The sequence below is a fragment of the Hylobates moloch genome, unplaced genomic scaffold, assembly GCF_009828535.3.
Source record: "Hylobates moloch isolate HMO894 unplaced genomic scaffold, HMol_V3 SCAFFOLD_1, whole genome shotgun sequence".
NCBI classification, from domain to species: Eukaryota; Metazoa; Chordata; class Mammalia; order Primates; family Hylobatidae; genus Hylobates; species Hylobates moloch.
This window is the reverse complement of record NW_026652276.1, coordinates 5,651,600-5,669,238: the sequence shown is the minus strand read 5'-3', so window position 1 is coordinate 5,669,238 and position 17,639 is coordinate 5,651,600. Positions and strand designations below refer to the sequence as shown.

General features: G+C 55.2%; 1 protein-coding gene across 2 annotated transcripts; it reads right to left on the bottom strand.

The window, feature by feature from the left end:
- Positions 1-14,077: 14,077 nt before the first annotated feature.
- GBX2 (gastrulation brain homeobox 2) lies at positions 14,078-17,216 on the bottom strand. Of its 2 annotated transcripts, XM_032753290.1 has the most exons (3): positions 16,275-17,216; positions 15,962-15,998; positions 14,078-15,265 (listed from the first exon to the last, which is right to left on the bottom strand). In XM_032753290.1, exons 1-3 carry the CDS (start codon positions 16,795-16,797, stop codon positions 15,157-15,159), a joined length of 669 nt encoding a protein of 222 aa, XP_032609181.1. In that variant the 5' UTR covers positions 16,798-17,216; the 3' UTR covers positions 14,078-15,156. The 2 variants fall into 2 exon arrangements, with proteins under 2 accessions (XP_032609181.1, XP_032609179.1); XM_032753288.1 differs by lacking the exon at positions 15,962-15,998.
- Positions 17,217-17,639: the final 423 nt, after the last annotated feature.

The window sequence follows — 17,639 nt, the reverse complement described above, 5'->3', positions numbered from 1 at the left end:
TGAGTGAGCTAAGCCCTGGCTTGGTGGGGTGCGTGTGTGTACACATGCTAAACTTCAACCTGATGCAGCCATAGATTAAAAAGCAAAGTGAAACATCCCTGGCAAAGTCAGGAACACATCAAAGATGCAAATTATCACCACTACCACTCATTACTATATTGGAGGGTCTAGCCAGTGCAATAGACAAGAATAAAAAGGGGTATAAATATTGGAAAAGGAGAGAGAAAACCCACAAAAAAATCAACTGCACACTGATAATATCTGAAATTTTCATGTAAGACAAAGGTTCCCATTTATAATAGCAATGGATATTTGTTAAGCACCTAGGCGTGCATTGCAGAAGGCATGTGTGAGCCCCACATGACCAAAATTCTAAATCTTTCCAGAAGCACAGCAGAGACCTAAACAACAGGAGAGCTGGCCCGTGATCATGCGCAACCAGACTGTATTGTGAAAATGTCACCTTACTTACCCTCCAGTAGCCTATAAATTCAGCACATTGGCAGTCAAAAGTCCAAATGGGTTTTTCAAAACAACTCAAACAGATGATTCTAAAATTCATTTGGAAGAGAAGATGTGAAAAAATAGCTAAGAAAAAGTGGAAAATGAAGAACAACAAGGAGGAACTCCCCACATCAGATATCAAAACTAGAAAAATTAAGATGATGTGGCGTGGAGCAGGAAGTAACAAATAGATCAGGCCAGGCGCGGTGGTGGCTTATGCCTATAATCCCAGCACCTTGGGAGGCCGAGGCTGGCGGATCACCTGAGGTCAGGAGTTGAGACCAGCCTAGCCAACATGGTGAAAACCCATCTCTACTAAAACTACAAAACTTGGCCAGGCACCGTGGCTCACGCCTGTAATGCCAGCACTTCAGGAGGCCAAGGCAGGCAGATCACGAGGTCAGGAGTTCGAGACCAGCCTGGCCAACATGGTGAAACCCCATCTCTACTAAAAATACAAAAATTACCTGAGCGTGGTGGCGGGCACCTGTAGTCCCAGCTACTCAGGAGGCTGAGGCAGGAGAATTGCTTGAACCCGGGAGGCAGAGGTTGCAGTGAGCCAAGATCTCGCCACTGCACTACAGCCTGGGTGATAGAGCAAGACTCCGTCTCAAAAAATAATAATAAATAACAAATAAATAAATAAAATAAAATAAATACGAAACTTAGCTGGCTGTGTTGGTGCATGCCTGTAATCCCAGTTACTCGGGAGGCTGAGGCAGGAAAATCACTTGAACCCGGGAGGAGGAGGTTGCAATGAGCAGAGATCACACCACTGCATTCCAGCCTGGGCAACAAGACAAGACTCTGTCTCAAAAACAAACAAATAAATAAATAGAAGAGAGTTATATCTAGGCTCTAGAATATGGACCATAAACATATGGGAATTCAGAATTCCATAAAAGTAGCACATCACATCAATGGAAAAAATGAACTATTTATAAGTAGTGAGGGACAGTTGGCCAACCATTGAGGGACAAGTATCCTTAGACTCCTACCCTGCCACAGGCAAAAATAAATTCCAAATAGAATTTATCCAGCAAATGCAAAATCCAAAAGTATTAGAAAAATATGGCATATTTTTAGAATTCTGGACTGAAGAAGGCTTGCCTCATCAAATATAAAAACCAAAAGCTTAGGAAAATGGACAGATTTTGCCTACATAAAAATTATACAGTAAAATGCATCATTTGTCTCTTCTTAGAGGCTTTCTACCCCTCAGAACTTTAAGCAAGGCATCAGCAATAGGAAATACAAAGGCTAGAAGAAAACAGTACTTTGACAGATCTAGTCAGGAGAGCATTCATGAGGATACTTGCTTGCATGAACCCTTCAAAAAATCAATGCCATGGAAGGGGAGGTAGGTGTTCTAGAATAAGAGCGATTCAAATTTGGTTGGGCGCTGTGGTTCATGCCTGCAATACCAGTTGGGGTGGGAAGATTGCTTGAAGCCAGGAGTCCAAGACCGCCTGGACAACATAGTGAGATCCCATCTCTACAAACAAATATTTAAAAATTAAAAAAAAAATTTTTTTTTTTAAATGGAGTCTCACTCTGTCGCTCAGGCTGGAGTGCAACAGAGCAATCTCAGCTCACTGCAACCTCCACCTCCTGGGTTCAAGCAGTTCTCCTGCCTCAGCCTCCTGAGTAGCTGTAATTACAGGCACCTGCCACCATGCCCAGGTAATTTTTGTATTTTTAGTAGCAACGGGGTTTCACCATGTTGGTCAGGCTGGTCTTGAACTTCTGACCTCTAGTGATCTGCCTGCCTTGGCCTTCCAACAGGCTAGGATTACAGACGTGAGCCATGGCACCCGGCAAAAATTTTTCTTGAAAGAGAGACTAAAAATCATAATAATCAAATGCAATTTATGAACCTTGATTGCTGTTTTTTTTTTTAAGCTATAACATACGAATCACCTGAGGAAATCCAAATATGGACTGGGAATTGAAGGCTACTGTAAAATTACTGATAATATTTTTAGGTAGGTGATGATTTCAGAGTAAACTAGTCATATATCTTTATTCTCAGAAGATGCATGAAGGGTTTAGAGTGATTCAACCACAAACAACAACAAAATATTAGCGACTATTGAATGTAGGTGACGTGCATACAGGAGTTCACGTGCTAGTCTTTTAATTTTCCTATATATTTAAATTTGAGAAATAGATTTCATTAGATAAGGTGTGATGCTAGAATGGGATTTCTATAAGCTATAACAGTGAATAACAAAATAACCCACCATCCTACTGAAGTGCTAGAAAGTTACCAGTGCCCCTGAGTGTTTCTCCTGTAGAGATAACCTCTATTTTCAATGCTGTGCTAATTGTTCCCTTATTTTTTTTTGAGACAGTCTTGCTCTGCTGCCCAAGCTGGAGTGCAGGGCACAATCTCGGCTCACTGCAACCTCCACCTCCTGGGTTCAAGTGATTCTCCTACCTCAGCCTCCCACATAGCTGGGATTACAGGCATACACCACCATGCCCAGCTAGTTTTTGTATTTTTAGTAGAGACGAGGTTTCACCATGTTGGCCAGGCTGGTCTTGAACTCCTGACCTCAAGTGATCTGCCCGCCTCGGCCTCCCAAAATGCTGAGATTACAGGTGTGAAACACCATGCCCGGCCCCTTGCTTCTTTCAGAAAGTTACCCAACAATCACCCTATCAGCAAGATGGTCCCTGACCTCTTCATCTAAAATAGCCCCTTCCACTCTACTGTGCCTTATTCTCCTTCCTGTCACTTACATGTCTTCATAATACCTGACATTATATTACATATCACCTGTTGGTTTGTTTAGCATCAGCCTCACCCCATAGAATGCAAGCTCCATCCCCAAGACCAGAACGGTATCTGACAAGTCATGACCGCCCCACATATATTTGTAGAATCAATGCGTTTGCTTTTCACCGTCCATGAACTGGCCATCCATGCCCTTTCCCAATTTTCTTTCTCTTTCATTCTAGCTCTTTATGTAGAAACATACTAATTCACCTTGTCATGTTTCTGACAAGCATTTTTCCCAATTGTTCCTTGTATTTTTCATTGTTTTTGATCCTTGGAATGCACAGAAAAATAGACAGCTTTGCTATTCTTCCCTTGTGTCCTCCTCACACAGCAGATAATTATCCAGCTAATCCTCTTTCACAGTTTTAAAGGTTTCCTTTTATACACTGAATACTTTAATCCATCTGTAATTGATCTGCGGCAAAGTGGGAGATGAAGATTGTTCCATCTTTCCCTCCAATTAGCCAGTTTTTCCAAATATCTTATATGCAACAATTTTTCCTTTTCCACAAATTTGCAGAGGTTTCCTTATCATAGATTAAATTTTCATCTATTCTAGAGTCCATCTCTGAGTAACATAATCTGTTGATTATATAATGTAATCTTATGAGCACAAGCCCTGCAGCCAACCTATCTGGGTTTAAATTCCATATCTACTAATGGTGCTGTGAGACCTTGGACCAGTTCTTATTTTCTCTGTGCCTTGGTTTTGCAAAATGTAGATGACAACAATAGAAAATTGCCATTTCATAGGCCTCAAAATCATCGAATACCAGCAATTGTGTATGGTTAAAGGTAATACCTACTTCCTAGGGTTGTTGTGAGCTTCAAGGTCAAGTGCTAGGAAGAGTGCCCATCACCCGTGCACACTGGGCAATCACTCCTATTGAAGCAAGTGCCCCTCTTCATTATGTGTCTCTTTAAAAATTCTCCAGCTGGATTCATATGTTTCTTCTCCCAGATGTGCTTTAGAACCATTTGGTCAAGCTTCCAAGATAACTCTACTGGGATCTGGTTGGGATTGCATTGAACTAATAATTGAGTTTGGGGAGCGCTGACATCTTTGCAATCCTTGTCCTCCCACCCCGTGCCCACTGGTCTCCCTGCTGACTCCAGTCTCCTCTGAGGGCCCCAGCAGAGTTGGTTTCCTCTGCTCTGGAAGGGAAAGGAAGGGAGCAGGTGGACAGGGCTGAACATCTGGAGCCACTCCCAGCTTGCATCTGGAGGGTCTAACACAGGGCTGGACAAGGAAGGGGGCTCATCTTACTAAATCAGGATGTTCAGACCAAGGCATCTCTGTCGAGCAGAAATCATGTCAATGAGAAACTTTCCAGAAAACTTCATCTAATTCCTCGAGCTGGAGCACTGGAGAGCCAGGGTGCAGGCAGGCTGTGGGCTTAATGTGCTGAATTACTCAGAAGTTGTAGACTTGCCCTCATCAAGGACTTCGCTAAATGACTCCAAATTAGACTGCCTCCTTAGCTGTCAGGTGGCTGAGGCTGGGTAATGTGGGGAGGAAGGGTTATTATTATTTTTAAAGATTTATTATTATTATCATCATCATCATCATCATCTACTATTCATTCATTCATCTTGAGAAAGCATTCCAAAGGCCTGTGGGGTTAGCACAGCCACCTCAAGAGCTCTGGGTGGCCAGAGCAGACCCCCAGGAAGGCCCTCATGCCCGGAGGGTCCTAAGCCCAAGGAAGTGGCCCTTGAACCAAATAAGTGCTGTCCAACCTTGGCAGAGGAGAGATGCCTTGAGAAAAGAGGGAGGGCTAGCTGCACAGTACTGGTGAGGCCCAGCCTGAGGACTCGCCCTGTGTTCAGTGTCGGCTGTGAAACCTGGGTGCCCACAGGGCCAGGATCCCTCAGCCACTGCCCCAGCTCTGGTTGGTTGCAATCACTGAGCTCAAATGGGCAAAATTACTCCCAGAGCTTCAGAGGCAGAGTGAAGATCCCCAGGGGAACAGGACTGCCAGAGCCCAGAGAGCACCTGCAGGGAGGAACCGGTGAACTTGGAGGCCTCTGGGCACGGAGCTCCAGGTGGCCAGTCTAAGTGAGGCTTGAATGCAAACCCCGCTATGTTGACTCCAGGCCGTGGGGTCCCAAAGCATCTCCACTGCAAAGTCATTCCCTGGGGTGACACCTGCTCATCCCACAGCCTCCACCCAGGGCTCCCTGGCCCTGAGCACCTTTCTCATCCACGCTGGGGATGAGGCCCCTGCGTGAACTCAGGGCATACTGGTCTCCTCACACTGGGTTCTACCTGTCTTCCCCGTGGGTTTTGAATGCCTGAGGGCATGTGTTGGACACAGGCGCCTGTCAGCCCCTCATGCCTAGCACAGTGCCAGTAGAGGACACTTAACTGGGGACAGGTCTGCTTTCCTTTGGGGCACTTTTGGCTGTCACATGACAGGGTGCCCCTCTGGCATTCATGGGCAGTCCCACACCACAAAGAATTGCCCTGTGCCAGTGCCCACAGTCCCGGTGGTAAAGCCCTGCCTATAGGTGGTGTGGGGGTAACCAGAGGACAGCCCCTGATCCTCTGTATGGCTGCCACCCACTCAGGACCAAGGGCACCGCCACAGTCCACCCAGCTCACCCCCAGTGGCCTCTCCTTCGCTGCAGGCCTGCTGGGGGGAGACAGTAATTAGAGGAAGAATGGAAATCTCCTGACTTCACAAATGTGACTTTGCAAAATGAGGTGGGAAGACAAATCTGTCTTCACTACTATTCATTAAAGAAAGTCCTTTATAAATCCCAAATTAACAATTTCTCATTTAAAGATGGGTGATTATCATTCTTTTCTGGCAATTTATAGCTTTCAAAATGCTGAAATGTGAAAATTATTGGGGGAAAAATTCCAGCTGTGGTCATAGAAAATGGAAATCCACTTCAAGACAATTGATAAACTTTGAAATGATCAATAACCTCAGGTTCAAAAGTAATACTCAGGTACAGATGTGTGAAGTGACTGCTTTGGTAATAGAAATGCTCTGAATGATCACATTAAGGTCGACCTTCTGCATCCAGGCAGCTCGGAGCCCCAAGTTACCGGAAAATCAAATGATTCATCTGGCGGGATCTTACCCAGCTTGGAGATTCTTTGACTAAGGATGGTGACAACACAGGGTTGAAATTCTTATCTTAGTTTTTGCAATGCTTGGGCTCCTGCCATCTTTCTAACTAATCCAGCAGGCACCTTTGAGGGAGGTGGGTGACCCTGTGCAAAGGAGGAATTGTGCAAATACTAGGAATGGAAAAGGCCTTTCTGAAATGACACTTCATTATTCATAATTGACACCTTTATTGAGACCTCCCCTGCCAGGACTAAGAATAAGACAGAGCCTGAATCCTGCCTCTACCCTGTGCCAACCCCAGGGACCCCTCTGCCTCTGGATCAAAGTAGGTCCAATAAGATAGAACATGAAGATAATTGAGACCCTCTGGTTTTGTGGGGGAAACTGAGCTGCGATGGTCTATAGGTGTTAAAGAGGGGCGTAGCCATCCTACAGAAGCACCTCTGGGTCACCAGCCCACAGCACCATCTTCCACAGACCTCAGGCTCCTCAGGCGGAGGGCACCAGCAGAGGATCTGCAGCCTGTTTGCCAAGTGAGTAAAGAAGATGCTACTACGAATTCCAAGCCATCTCCACAAAGGATAGGGTTGAATGACATGGCCTTAAAATGTGGCAAGACAGACCCGGGTTGAGCAGGTGGAGAGAGGGGCTGTCATGGGAGAACCTGAACTAGACACACAGCAAACCCTAACTAAGGTGGAGCCACACAGGAGGACTGCCCTGGAGCCTTGTTTCTGTTCAGTCTTCAGCAGAAGAGCCAGCCTCTGTGTGGGTGGCAAGAGAAACAGTGGCTGATGGTGACCGGCACTCACTGTGTGCCCAGCTCGGCAGGCCACCGTTTGCTTGCATTGGACCAGCTGGTGTTGAGGAGGAAACTGAGACTTGGAGAGTTAATCACCTGAGGATGGAAAGTCAGGTGGTCTGAGTTCGAAACTGTGCACCTAGCCCTGAGTGGGCTGCTCGTGTGGCGTGATGTTATCTTGCACTTCATCTCTACTACACCATTCCCCTCCCCAGAAACCAAGCTGTCTGGAAGGCTGTACACCTGTGCCCTAGAAGCAAAGCGGAAGAAGTGCCGGTTCCGCTGGGTGGAGTGTTTTGATCGGGTTAGCTAAGGGGAGCCTCCACCAGGAGCGGACGCCTCTCTGGCCTCTGGTCACAGCTGTGCACCTCTCCCACAAGTTCTACCCAACTTCAAATAACGATGATGAACTCGGCTGAGAAGAGAAGAAAAAGGAAAACTTGAAACAAGAGCAACCATCTGCAGCTTCCCCCCAGCACTGTCCGGTATCCACCAGCAGGGGTGGTCAAAGCTCTGCCTCTCCCCTCTCCCAGGACAGGCGTCCATTGTCCCGCCCTTCCCCCACAGGCCAGGGGCTCTGCCTTGGCCCCCGACCCTGGAAAGAAGTCAGTGCCAGTGGCCTTGGCTCAGAACCCAAGGCTTGTGGGAGGGGACGAGGTCAGGATTTGGAGGGATCCAGGCTGGTTCCCGCTGCAAGTGCGGCCCAGCCCAAGTCCCCTGCCCTGGTGTGGCTGCTCTGTCTGCAGAAAGGGACCCTCACCGTTGCCTCTGGGCGGCTGTGCCATACGGGAGGGCAGGTAAGGTGCTTCGTGCAGGGACACCTCTGTCTCATTTCTATCGCATCCCAGGCCCCAGCTGGCGCGGTGGGAGAGGTGCCTCGGAGGCTGCCACGCAGAGCCACCAAACATGGCTTCTGGCAGTCTGGACTGCACACACCTCTGCACGCTCGGAGGCCCGGGCAGGCTGGGGTGGGGTCTGCTCCTCCTTTCTTTCCTTCCTCCGCCTGGTCAGGCTCGGCTTTTGTTATTCAGAGACGGGGTGCCACTCTCTTCCTGGGGTCAGGCGGCCACTTCCAAACCCTCATGGCGCTCAGCTCTCTGCCAGGTGCATCGGGGAAGTCGGATGGGGGGCGGGGAGAAGGGGAACCCGAGAAGGTGGGGGTGGGAGATCCGTGTCCTCCGGGGCCCTGGCCTGGGGGCCCGGCCGCTAGCGGTCAGCCTTAATAGGATCAGGTCGGTGTAATCCCATTTCAGCCATTGTCATTCAGGAGGCTGTGGGGCTGGAGCTAGGGGGCCCGGCCCTTTAGGACGACAGCGGCCACACCAGAGACGCACCGGCATGACAAAGGCCTCCAGGGACCCAGTGGCTGTGAAATAAAGAGATGAAGGCTTTGGGGGTGGGTGCCCGGAGTGACGTCCGCCCCCCCCATCCCGGGCCCGGCCCTGCCTCAGGCTTTTGCCTCGGGCCCCGGCTGCTCTCGAGCCGTGGGCGCGCCCTCGGGGCTCGGACCCCGGTTTTGGTCTCAGGCCCCCGGGAGTATCAGGAGAACAAGGTCGCCCGAGATGGGCCGCCGCGCCCCCGGATGGCCTCCCTGCCTCCCTGGGTGTTCGAGCCGCCAGGCCGGTAGCGCAGCCGGACCTCCTGCCTCTCTCCCTCGAGGCCCACGGGTTGCATGACTTCCTGCAGGACCAGGCCTGGCGGCCTACCCCTGGGCTACCCTGGCCTCGGTTTCCCTCGCCTTAGCCTAGCATGTGCAGCTCTGGGCCACACACTGGCGTCCTTCGATGCCCATTCCGGAGAGGGGTTGAGGGTGTACCCGACTGCGGAATGAAGCGGGTGGGCTGGGGGGGGCGGGGCTGGGAGTCAGTTTAGGAGCCCTGAGAGAGAGAGAGAGAGAGAGAGAGAGAGAGAGAGAGTGTGTGTGTGTGTGTGTGTGTGTGTGTGTGTGTAGGGGGGCCTCGCGGTGGAGGCTAGGGTGTTGATGGTGGACTGCAGAGGTGGGGAGCCGGAACAGCCCATAGGCCAGACCCGGGAAGAGCTCTGAGGTCCAGGTGGGGGTGGGGGCAGTGTGAACTGCGGAGGGGGTCAACCCAGGGACAGAAAGTGGGGGGTGCTCCATGCGTTGGAGGTTGGGGGTATGTGGAGAAAGCTCAGAGGCTAAACCCTGGCGGTGGGGGGAAAGTGGACTGCAGGATGCCGGGTGGGAGTCACAGACAAGAGTGGTGCGGGGTGCGGGAGTCCTCTAGGCAGAGGGGAAGGAATGGGGGGAGGGGCTTCCCGCCACGGAATGGATACACTGTGAGAGGGAGCAGTCCGCAGGGGCGGGGCGGGGCACAGGGGCCGTTCAGCTTTGCTGGGTGCCCGGGGACAGCATTTTTGGCTCCGCCAGTGGTGTTGGACCCTTGGCGATTAGGAATGTGGAGAAACTCAGCAAAGCAGGGTTGGACGTGAAAGGGAATGGCACACGCACGCACACACTCTCACTGTCACCTGCTCACGCCCGCACATACTCAAGCACTTGCACACCTGCTCACACACGCACGCTCACACCCATGCTCATCACAGAGCCAACTCCGTGGGGACTGAGGGAGGCGCTCACAGGGACCTTTGAGTTCAAGCTGGAAAATCTGAGTGGGTTCCAGGGCAGCAGCACCAGGCATGGGCCGTGAGGGCCTGGGTCAAGGGGCAGCCTCTCTGGGGGTGGGACCCCCACCAAGCCATGATCTGCCTTTGGCCCCCCTAGTCCAAGAAGCCTGGGTCCTCCCACGGCTCCCAAATGCATGGGCCTGTCCCCCCACCCTCTGCCCCAGCAGAGCAGAGCCTGTCGACTGCGGTGACAAAGTGTGCTGCCTGCCTCCCAGGCCTCTGTGCCAGCCAGCCCTCAGCGCAGCGCTGCCGGGAGTCCCGCCTGTCCAGGGGAACTGCGGCTTGACCAAAAGCCACGGAGGGCAGGGCGGAAGTCAGCTTAGGCCCCCACTTCTGAACCGTTCAAATAGGCAATCAATTTTGATGATGTAATTTATAATTTATGCAGGTTGTCTTCATACATATGGTGTTGCTTTTGTGCGTTGGGGTTTCAGGTGCTTTATTACTCTGCTGGTGTGATTTGCATTCATGTTCTGTTACCAAGATCATATTTCTCCTGTTTACACCGTAAGGGCCTAAAATGAAGATGAATGCCACCTCCTTTCGTCCGGGCTGTCCCTGTAGAACCTCAGCCTTAGCTTCCCCCAAGACCCCAGAGCCCTGCTACCCTAGAACTGGGCCCTGAGCACTGCACTGAAGCTGCCTGGGAGGAGCCAGTGGCCAGAAGGTTGGAGCAGGCCACCTGCTCTGGCTGTGCATGCCTGGGCAGACGCCTGGGGTCTCTGGGGACAGAAATAGGTGTGTGCACTGGAGCCTCTTTCCCTGGGAAGCCACAGCTGGGCATGAGCGAGCCACTCTGCCACACCGCCACTGAAGTCTAGCAGGGGAAAGAAGAGGGCCCCGAGAGGGTCTCTGCTGCCAGCGCTGCCGAATGTGTGGGCTCCAGCCACTTGGGACGAGGAAGGCCCCGAGGTGAGAACCAGAGGGTGATCCAGAGGCTCCTGAGGCCGGAAAGCTAGAAGGTCACTCGCGGCTTTCAGTGCACCTAGAACCACCTGCCATGGGGCATAGCACGGGGCTCTGTTCCGGACAGGTCTGGGGCTGGAGGGAGCAGCCTTGGAAGCCCTGTGCGAGCTTCACCAGATGCAGCTGAAATAATTAAGCCCATTAAGCTCAAACAAACAGAAACAAGAGGGAGAGGGTACTGACCCCGAGAGAAAGGGTGTCTTGGAATGCAGGTACCAGCGATGTGCCCAGGCTGGTACAAACACCTAGGCTGAAGGCCAGACGTACAGACAGCCATAGAGTCAGGATGTCCTCCGAGGCAAACCCGGGCTCAAAAAAGCCTGGAGGGCCACTCCCTGCTCTCCATTTAGCTCACAAGGCATCTGTGAAAGAACCACCCAGGGATGGTTCTTCGCCTCCTGAAGACAGGAGGCAAAGGCTGGATGCACAAGCTTGCACTAAGTCTGGAAAATTCCAGCGCAGGTTGTGATTTGAGCAGCCTCCAGTGCAGGTGGTCCTGGCTGCTGGGGAGGTAGTCCTGGGCTCCTTCCGGAAGAGGAAGTTGCTTGAGGCCCAGGACCAAGCTAAAGAGGGCCCTGCCCCAAGAACAGGGAGATGGCTGCGGATTTTCAGCATACCTTTGGTTCTCCAAGGGGGCAGGGGTGCCTGGCTTGCCAGGGAGCAAGGGCAGTCACTGGGTGGAGTGACTGTTCTTGTGGCCCCCCTCTGACCTCTGCCTGGGTCGGTGGCTGCGGGGTGCAGGCAGCCCTGAGGCGTCCCAGTGCACGGCTGGGGGCGCAGGTCCAAGGAGCTCCCAAGCGTAATTATTTGATCTGCAGATGTAAGTGGAATTTATTGTAACAACAAATATAGTGATGTCAAAACCCAACCTTGGATTAAAGCCGGCAGCCAAAGGGGAAGTGTATTAATTTCCAACAGCATCTCAGGCCAGAGCCTATTAGAACAAGCTATTCTTCAGGCCCCCCCATCAGAATTAATCATTGGGAGTTAATTTGAAGCTCAGACAAGTTGCTGTTAATTTAGTGCAGGGAGGACGGGATGGAATAAAAAGCTGAGGTGCTGGCCGAGCCTCGTGGGTCTCATTAATCAGCCAGCTGAGACGGCCTGGCTTGATTACAATTTGCAAAAAAATTCATTAGGGCCCGGGCGATTGACAATTTTTCTCTCTGCCTGTGATGTGACTCATTAGGCAGCCAAATGAAAGCCATGATGACGGCCATGATGACAGCGGCCATCAAGTGCCGCTTGTTTATCTTCCTCCCCTCGGCCTGTCTCCCGGGCCTTGGCCTCCCTGCCAGGCTCTCGGGGGCGCCCCGGCGCTCAGGGGTTAGGGAGTGAGGGGGTCAGCGCCCCCAGGAGCAGGAGGGTGGGCGGTGTCGGCCGGCTTGGGGAGCTCGGTCCCTCTCCTCCTCGTGCCTCCATAGGGTGAGGACCTCGAGGCTGGGAGGGCCCGGAGCTGGGTCCCAGGAGCGGGGCTTCCTGACTGCGGCCTCCCGTTCCTAGTGGACTTCGCTTTCCCGCCGGGTTTGCGCGGTCAAGGCTTCGGGTCCCTCTGCCCCTCATCCCTGCCATGGGCTTTTGGAGAAGGCGGGTGGGGGTTACACCTGTTATGGTGGAAGGGGATATGGGGGGGGCACTCCAGATCTGCGGGGAGTGCCAGGGCCTCTTCCCCCGACCCACAGTGCCGGCGGGGCAGAGGCCGCAGCTCCCCCACCTTCCCGGCTAAACTCTTCGCCCCCAGCCACGGGCAGACTGGCTCAGGTGTGTGGGTCCGGAGCCGGCATCCCTGCGGGCCTCCAATGCTGCAGCGTGTGGCCAGTGGGTACCTGCCCCTAGCAGAAGGCGCTCACCGGCAACCTGCGCTCAGCGCGTCCTGGAGGGTGGGATCCGGGCCTTGCGGCCCCCGCGCCAGGCCAGGACGCGACCCGGGCGCCATCCCCTCCCTGCCAGGCTTCACGGCGCTGGGCGGGGAGCGGCCAGGAGCCTCTGCAGCTCTCGGCGCCCCGCAGAGCCGGCCGAGGTCCTCGGAGGACTGGCCCTTCTATTTTATTGGGCTCGAAAACCAAGCCTGGGCCATTTTCCGCCACCGGAACTGTGGGGAACTGTCGGTAAAGGGTGACTCGGTCGCTCCTAGCCTTCACCCTACGCCTGAAGTTTGGGTGGAGGTCTTGGTTCCCAGGCCCCTCCGCCGTGGGGAGGTGACGGCCTGTAAGTAGTAAAAATTAAGTCAATATTAGTATTAACCCACGGCGGGCCGCGCTTCCCATTCTTGGGCAGAGAACCTCGCCGAGGGCCGAGCGCTGCTGCATCGCAGCTGCTCACCGGCCTCCCCTCCTTCCCCCACTCGAAAGGCTGAGGCTGGCGAAGTCCCGGCTTCTCTCGCGCTTCGGGCTGCTGGCTTGGTGGCACCACGCTCACCCTCGCTGGCCCGCTGAACGCCCTGGGCCCGTCCGCCGCAGTATCTGGCGGCGCGCTTCGGGGTCCGGCAGCGAGCGGACAGGGCTCTGAGCGCAGGGCCGGGGATGGGACAGGAGTGGGCTTGGGGACCAGGCACGCCCCACCGAGATGGGGAGGCGCCCAGCTCCCCGTCCCTTGCAGACCGACTCCCAGATCCCGTGCGTAGCCTCTCCCGTTTTCCCCCTTTGTGGTGAGGACTACCGGGGCGTCCTTGGGGTGGGGCGGTGGCCGGGTCCCGCCCCCTCGACCCCGCCCGGAGGGGGAGGTGCCGGGGCCGCTGGCGCTCCAGCCAGCCTCCGCCTCCGACTGAGGGCTGCCGGGAAGCCGACTGGGCTCGCTGGGTTTTTGCTCCTGTCGCCAGATAACGCCCGGAGCCTGATTTATGAACCCTCCACTCTGCCGCCAGGCGAGCACTGCTTCTTTTCGGCCGGAGATATTTGTAAAGGAAAGACGTTTCCTCCCTGGCTGTAGTCGATTTGGAGCATCAGGAGTTTGTGCAAAGCCACCAATACCCGCACTCGCTTGCCTCCTCCGCGCACCCACCTCCTCCTCTGGCCGAAGTTTGCCGGCCTACTAGGTATCGATTAGGCTGTGCAAAAGGGGGAGATAGATTTCTAAGGTGAGAATTAGGTTTTCTTAAATTCGTAACCCTATCGGCGCTCTTGCCTTCCTACTTTAAACCTGGAAAAGTGCTGGGTGGCTCAAGTCCAGGCTGCCTAAGGAGTCCTGTTTCAGGGGACCTTTCTCCAGTACTGTTCCCAGACCAGCTGCCCGGCCACACACTGGCAGTGCCCGGGACAGTCAAATTCTGGACACACTTATGAGGCCCAGGGATTGGTCTTTTTTCCCCCCTCTCTCCTTTTTATTATTCACAAGATTGAAATTGTTTAAATGTCATAACTTATAAGAAAATAAGCTACATTGAAATAAATTAACACAACGGAGACGTGCTCAGATAGGATAGGCAACCCCAGGGTAAACCAAAGCCAGGCAAAACCAAAGCAAAGCAAAGCGAATTTCCAGGCTGCCTAACAATGTCTGCTTTTCAGTCAACTCAAAAAGCCAGAACGCAAACCGAAATCAGTTTAAACCCCAGTGCTTGTTCTTGGGTTTCACGTTTACCTTTGGAAAAGTATGGAAAGGTGGCTGCTAACCGCGCAGATTACAGCAGAGGTTTTGTTTTCTTCTGGAATGAGTGGAGAACATTACTGGGTAATTAAGTCCTATAACTTTCAAAATACTGCAGCTGAGATCCAGTCTATAGATATTTATGTACAAAGGATAGTATAATAAATATTTAGCGTGTCTTCTGGTGTGGCTGTAAGCCCCTTCAAAAGCAGTCTTTTAAGCCCATTTAGTGAATATATTCTCAATTTGCTTGGGATGGCCACAGTTGGGCTGTGACTTTGTTGCTTCAAACACAGTGGAGTCCACCATGGGTTCCCTCGAGTGCGGGGGCTTCTCCAGGTGGGTGCCAGGCCCTGGCCCTTCTGGACCCTCAGGGCCGGGCCTGCTCTAGCTGCTGATGCTGACTTCTGATAGCGAACCTGCTGACGTGGACAGGGATGGGCACGACGATCTTAGGGTTCCGGGAGGGCTCCCCTGTCTTGGAATTGGCATTGCCCGCCTTCACCCGTTTCCACTTGGCCCGTCGGTTCTGGAACCAGATTTTCACCTGCACCTCGCTGAGTTTGAGGGCGTGGGCGATCTGCGAGCGCTCGGTCAAGGAGAGGTACTTTTTGCAGTGGAACTCCTTCTCCAGCTCCAGCAGCTGCTCGCTGGTGAAGGCAGTCCGCCGCCGCCGGTTCTTGCCGGTAGACGTGGTGCTGCCTGCGGCACCGCTGCTCGGCGGGGTCTCCTCCAGCGCGTGGCCCGGGTCTTCCTCCTTGTGAGCCGCCTGGCCAGTCAGATTGTCATCCGAGCTGTAGTCCACATCGCTCTCCAGCGAGAAGCTCTCCTCCTTGCCCTTCGGGTCGTCTTCCACCTTTGACTCGTCTTTCCCTTGCCCTCGGACAGCCCCGACTGAAAGCAAAACCAAACGGCATTTTATTACATTTCGCACACTGGCCTTCCTTTCTCCTTCCCACCGTCACTTGGACATTCTGCGCCCCCCCGCCCCCCGCCCTTTAGCGGATTGTCTTTCTATGACATTAACACATTGTGATTTCCTGGCCTTTGAGGGGTAGAAGAGGGGTGGGGGGAGCGTGAGAAAGCTCAAAGGAGAGGAGGCAGTACAGGCGACGGCCCTTTGCCCAGAACCATCACTCAAAGGGCCGCCATGCCTCCCCCGCACCCTCCCAGCCTCGGCAGCGTCAGGAGAAGTAGCAGGAGGCGCGAGGCCCAAGAGATTGCCCGCTTTGTCCCTGGGGTGGGGACTGGTTGAGGACTGATGGGGGGATTCACGATCCATCCTGCCGCCCCCCGAACGTGAAAATTTAATGAACCTCAATTGCTTCCTAACCAGAGTGGAGGCGTAGGGACGTGCAGATCCCAGACCGTCTTTTTTGAGACAGACAACGTTGGTCAAAGGGATGTTTTGTGGTCTTAGAAGTTCCCACCAGACACCCCCAACACACACAGACACAGCCTCCCAGCAATCCGTTTCTCCCGGACAAGTAGCAAGACCAGCGAAGGGGTTTAAAAAGTCTGGGAGCCCCTGGGCACACGCACAGCTGAGACGCGCAGCCCAACCCGTCTCCCCTAGAGGCTGCAATCTACCCGGAACCCCAGGTCACCGCGGAGAGGCAGAGGCGGCCTCGGCCAAACGCATCGTCAGATAGATACGTGGCCCAGGGCAGCAGCTGGTCGCCGGGCGCTAAATGCCCCCCGCCTCCCTAGACTCCGCTTGTTGCGTGGCTCTGAATGTCCCCTGGAGGCCCAGCGGCACAGCCGAGCCTCATCCTCCAGCTCCTCCGGCGGGGGTCGAGCGGGGGCGCGGCCTCGCCCCCTTGGTCTCCCGCGGGAACCCGGCGCTGACCCGCCCCCGCCTCCTCCCGCCCCCGCGTCCAGGCTGCGCGCGCCGCCGACTCACCGAGCGAAGCCTGCACCGCCTCCGCCGCGGAGAAGGCGAGCAGCGAGCCCTCTTTGGCCAGGAAGCCTTTGCCGTCCTCCGCGTCAGCCTGCAGCGCCTCCGCCTTGTCGAAGTTACCGCCGCCGGGCAGCGGCTGCGGCGCGAACTTGCGGGCCGCTGCCGCCTCCTGGTGCTGGGGCGACGCGGAGAAGCCGCCGGGGAGCGTGGCCATGAGCGTAGAGGTGAGCGCCATGCCCTGCGCCAGGCTGGAGCAGAAGCCGGTGGGCAGGCTGGGGATCTGGTGGTGAGGGTGTGCGGGCGGCAGCGCTGGCTGCAGCGCGGCCTGGGGCAGCGCGGGCGGCGGCGGCGGCGGCGGCGGCAGCACTACCGGCCGGTAGGGCATGAACATGGGGTAGCCGGTGTAGACGAAATGGCCGGGGCTGGGCTGCGGCGGGCTGCCGATCAGCGAGTCTATGCTGAAGGCGGTGCTACTCCCCAGCGGGCGCTGCATCATCATCAGCGACGGCGGGAACGCTGCGCTCATAGACGCGCTCGGGAGAGGCCAGCGAGAGGCGAAAAGTCCCCGCGCCGCGCCGCCGCCAGGAAGCCCGCCGGCCGCCGGGAGCACCGCCAGGAGCGCCGGGCAGGGGCCGAGCGGGACCCGGAGAGCAGACGCCTCCGCCCCTCAGTCCTGGGCCCGCTGCATGCCCGGCGGGTGCAGGGGGTGTGCGGGGTGAGGCCGTGCGCCCCGGAGTGGAGAGGGCGCCCGGGCCCCGCGGGCTTGCCGGAGCCCCCGTCCGCCGCTTGCCCGTCGGAGCCCGCGCGCGTCGCGGGTGCGGCCCTCGGCCCCGGTAAGCTGCCGTCCGTCCGTCCGTCTGTCCCGCCGTCCGTCGCCTCCCGCGGGCCGCTGGGGAGGGCGCGAAGCCGGCGTACTTGTCTCCGGCGGGCGCCGCCAGCACCTTTAAATCGCGCTCCTCTTTCTCATTCACATTTTGCCTGCCGCCTGGCCTGGCTCGCCTCACGTGGGGCTGGGCGCCGCTGGCCATTGGCTGAGCGGGGCGGGGGTGGGGCGAAAGTGGGGCCCCGCCCTTTCCACCCAAGCTGGCCTCCAGCGGGCTGCGGGCGCCACCGTCGGAGCGCGCGGGCCGGGGAGCCGGAGCCTGCATGCCTAGCCAGTGCCGCGCAAACTTGAGAGGGGCGGATGGCACCTCCAAGGCTCGGACCTTGGGGCCCTGCAGCCTTGTCGAGGCCGCCTCGAAGGGTAGCCTCCGGGGCCCGCACCCCCACGGCTGGGCGGGGGGCGCTTTATTTCTTTTACTGTATTTGCCATGGAACCAACCTGCCTGCGGCTCACTCCAGCGCTGGGTGCTCTGGCTGCGCCTGGGG

Excerpts from the sequence above, each read along its gene's own strand:
- GBX2 (XM_032753288.1), bottom strand. The coding sequence starts at position 16,797 with ATGAGCGCAGCGTTCCCGCCGTCGCTGATGATGATGCAGCGCCCGCTG. Across the intron at positions 15,266-16,274 it reads GGCGGTGCAGGCTTCGCTCG|TCGGGGCTGTCCGAGGGCAA; the intron begins GTGAGTCGGCGG and ends TTTTGCTTTCAG.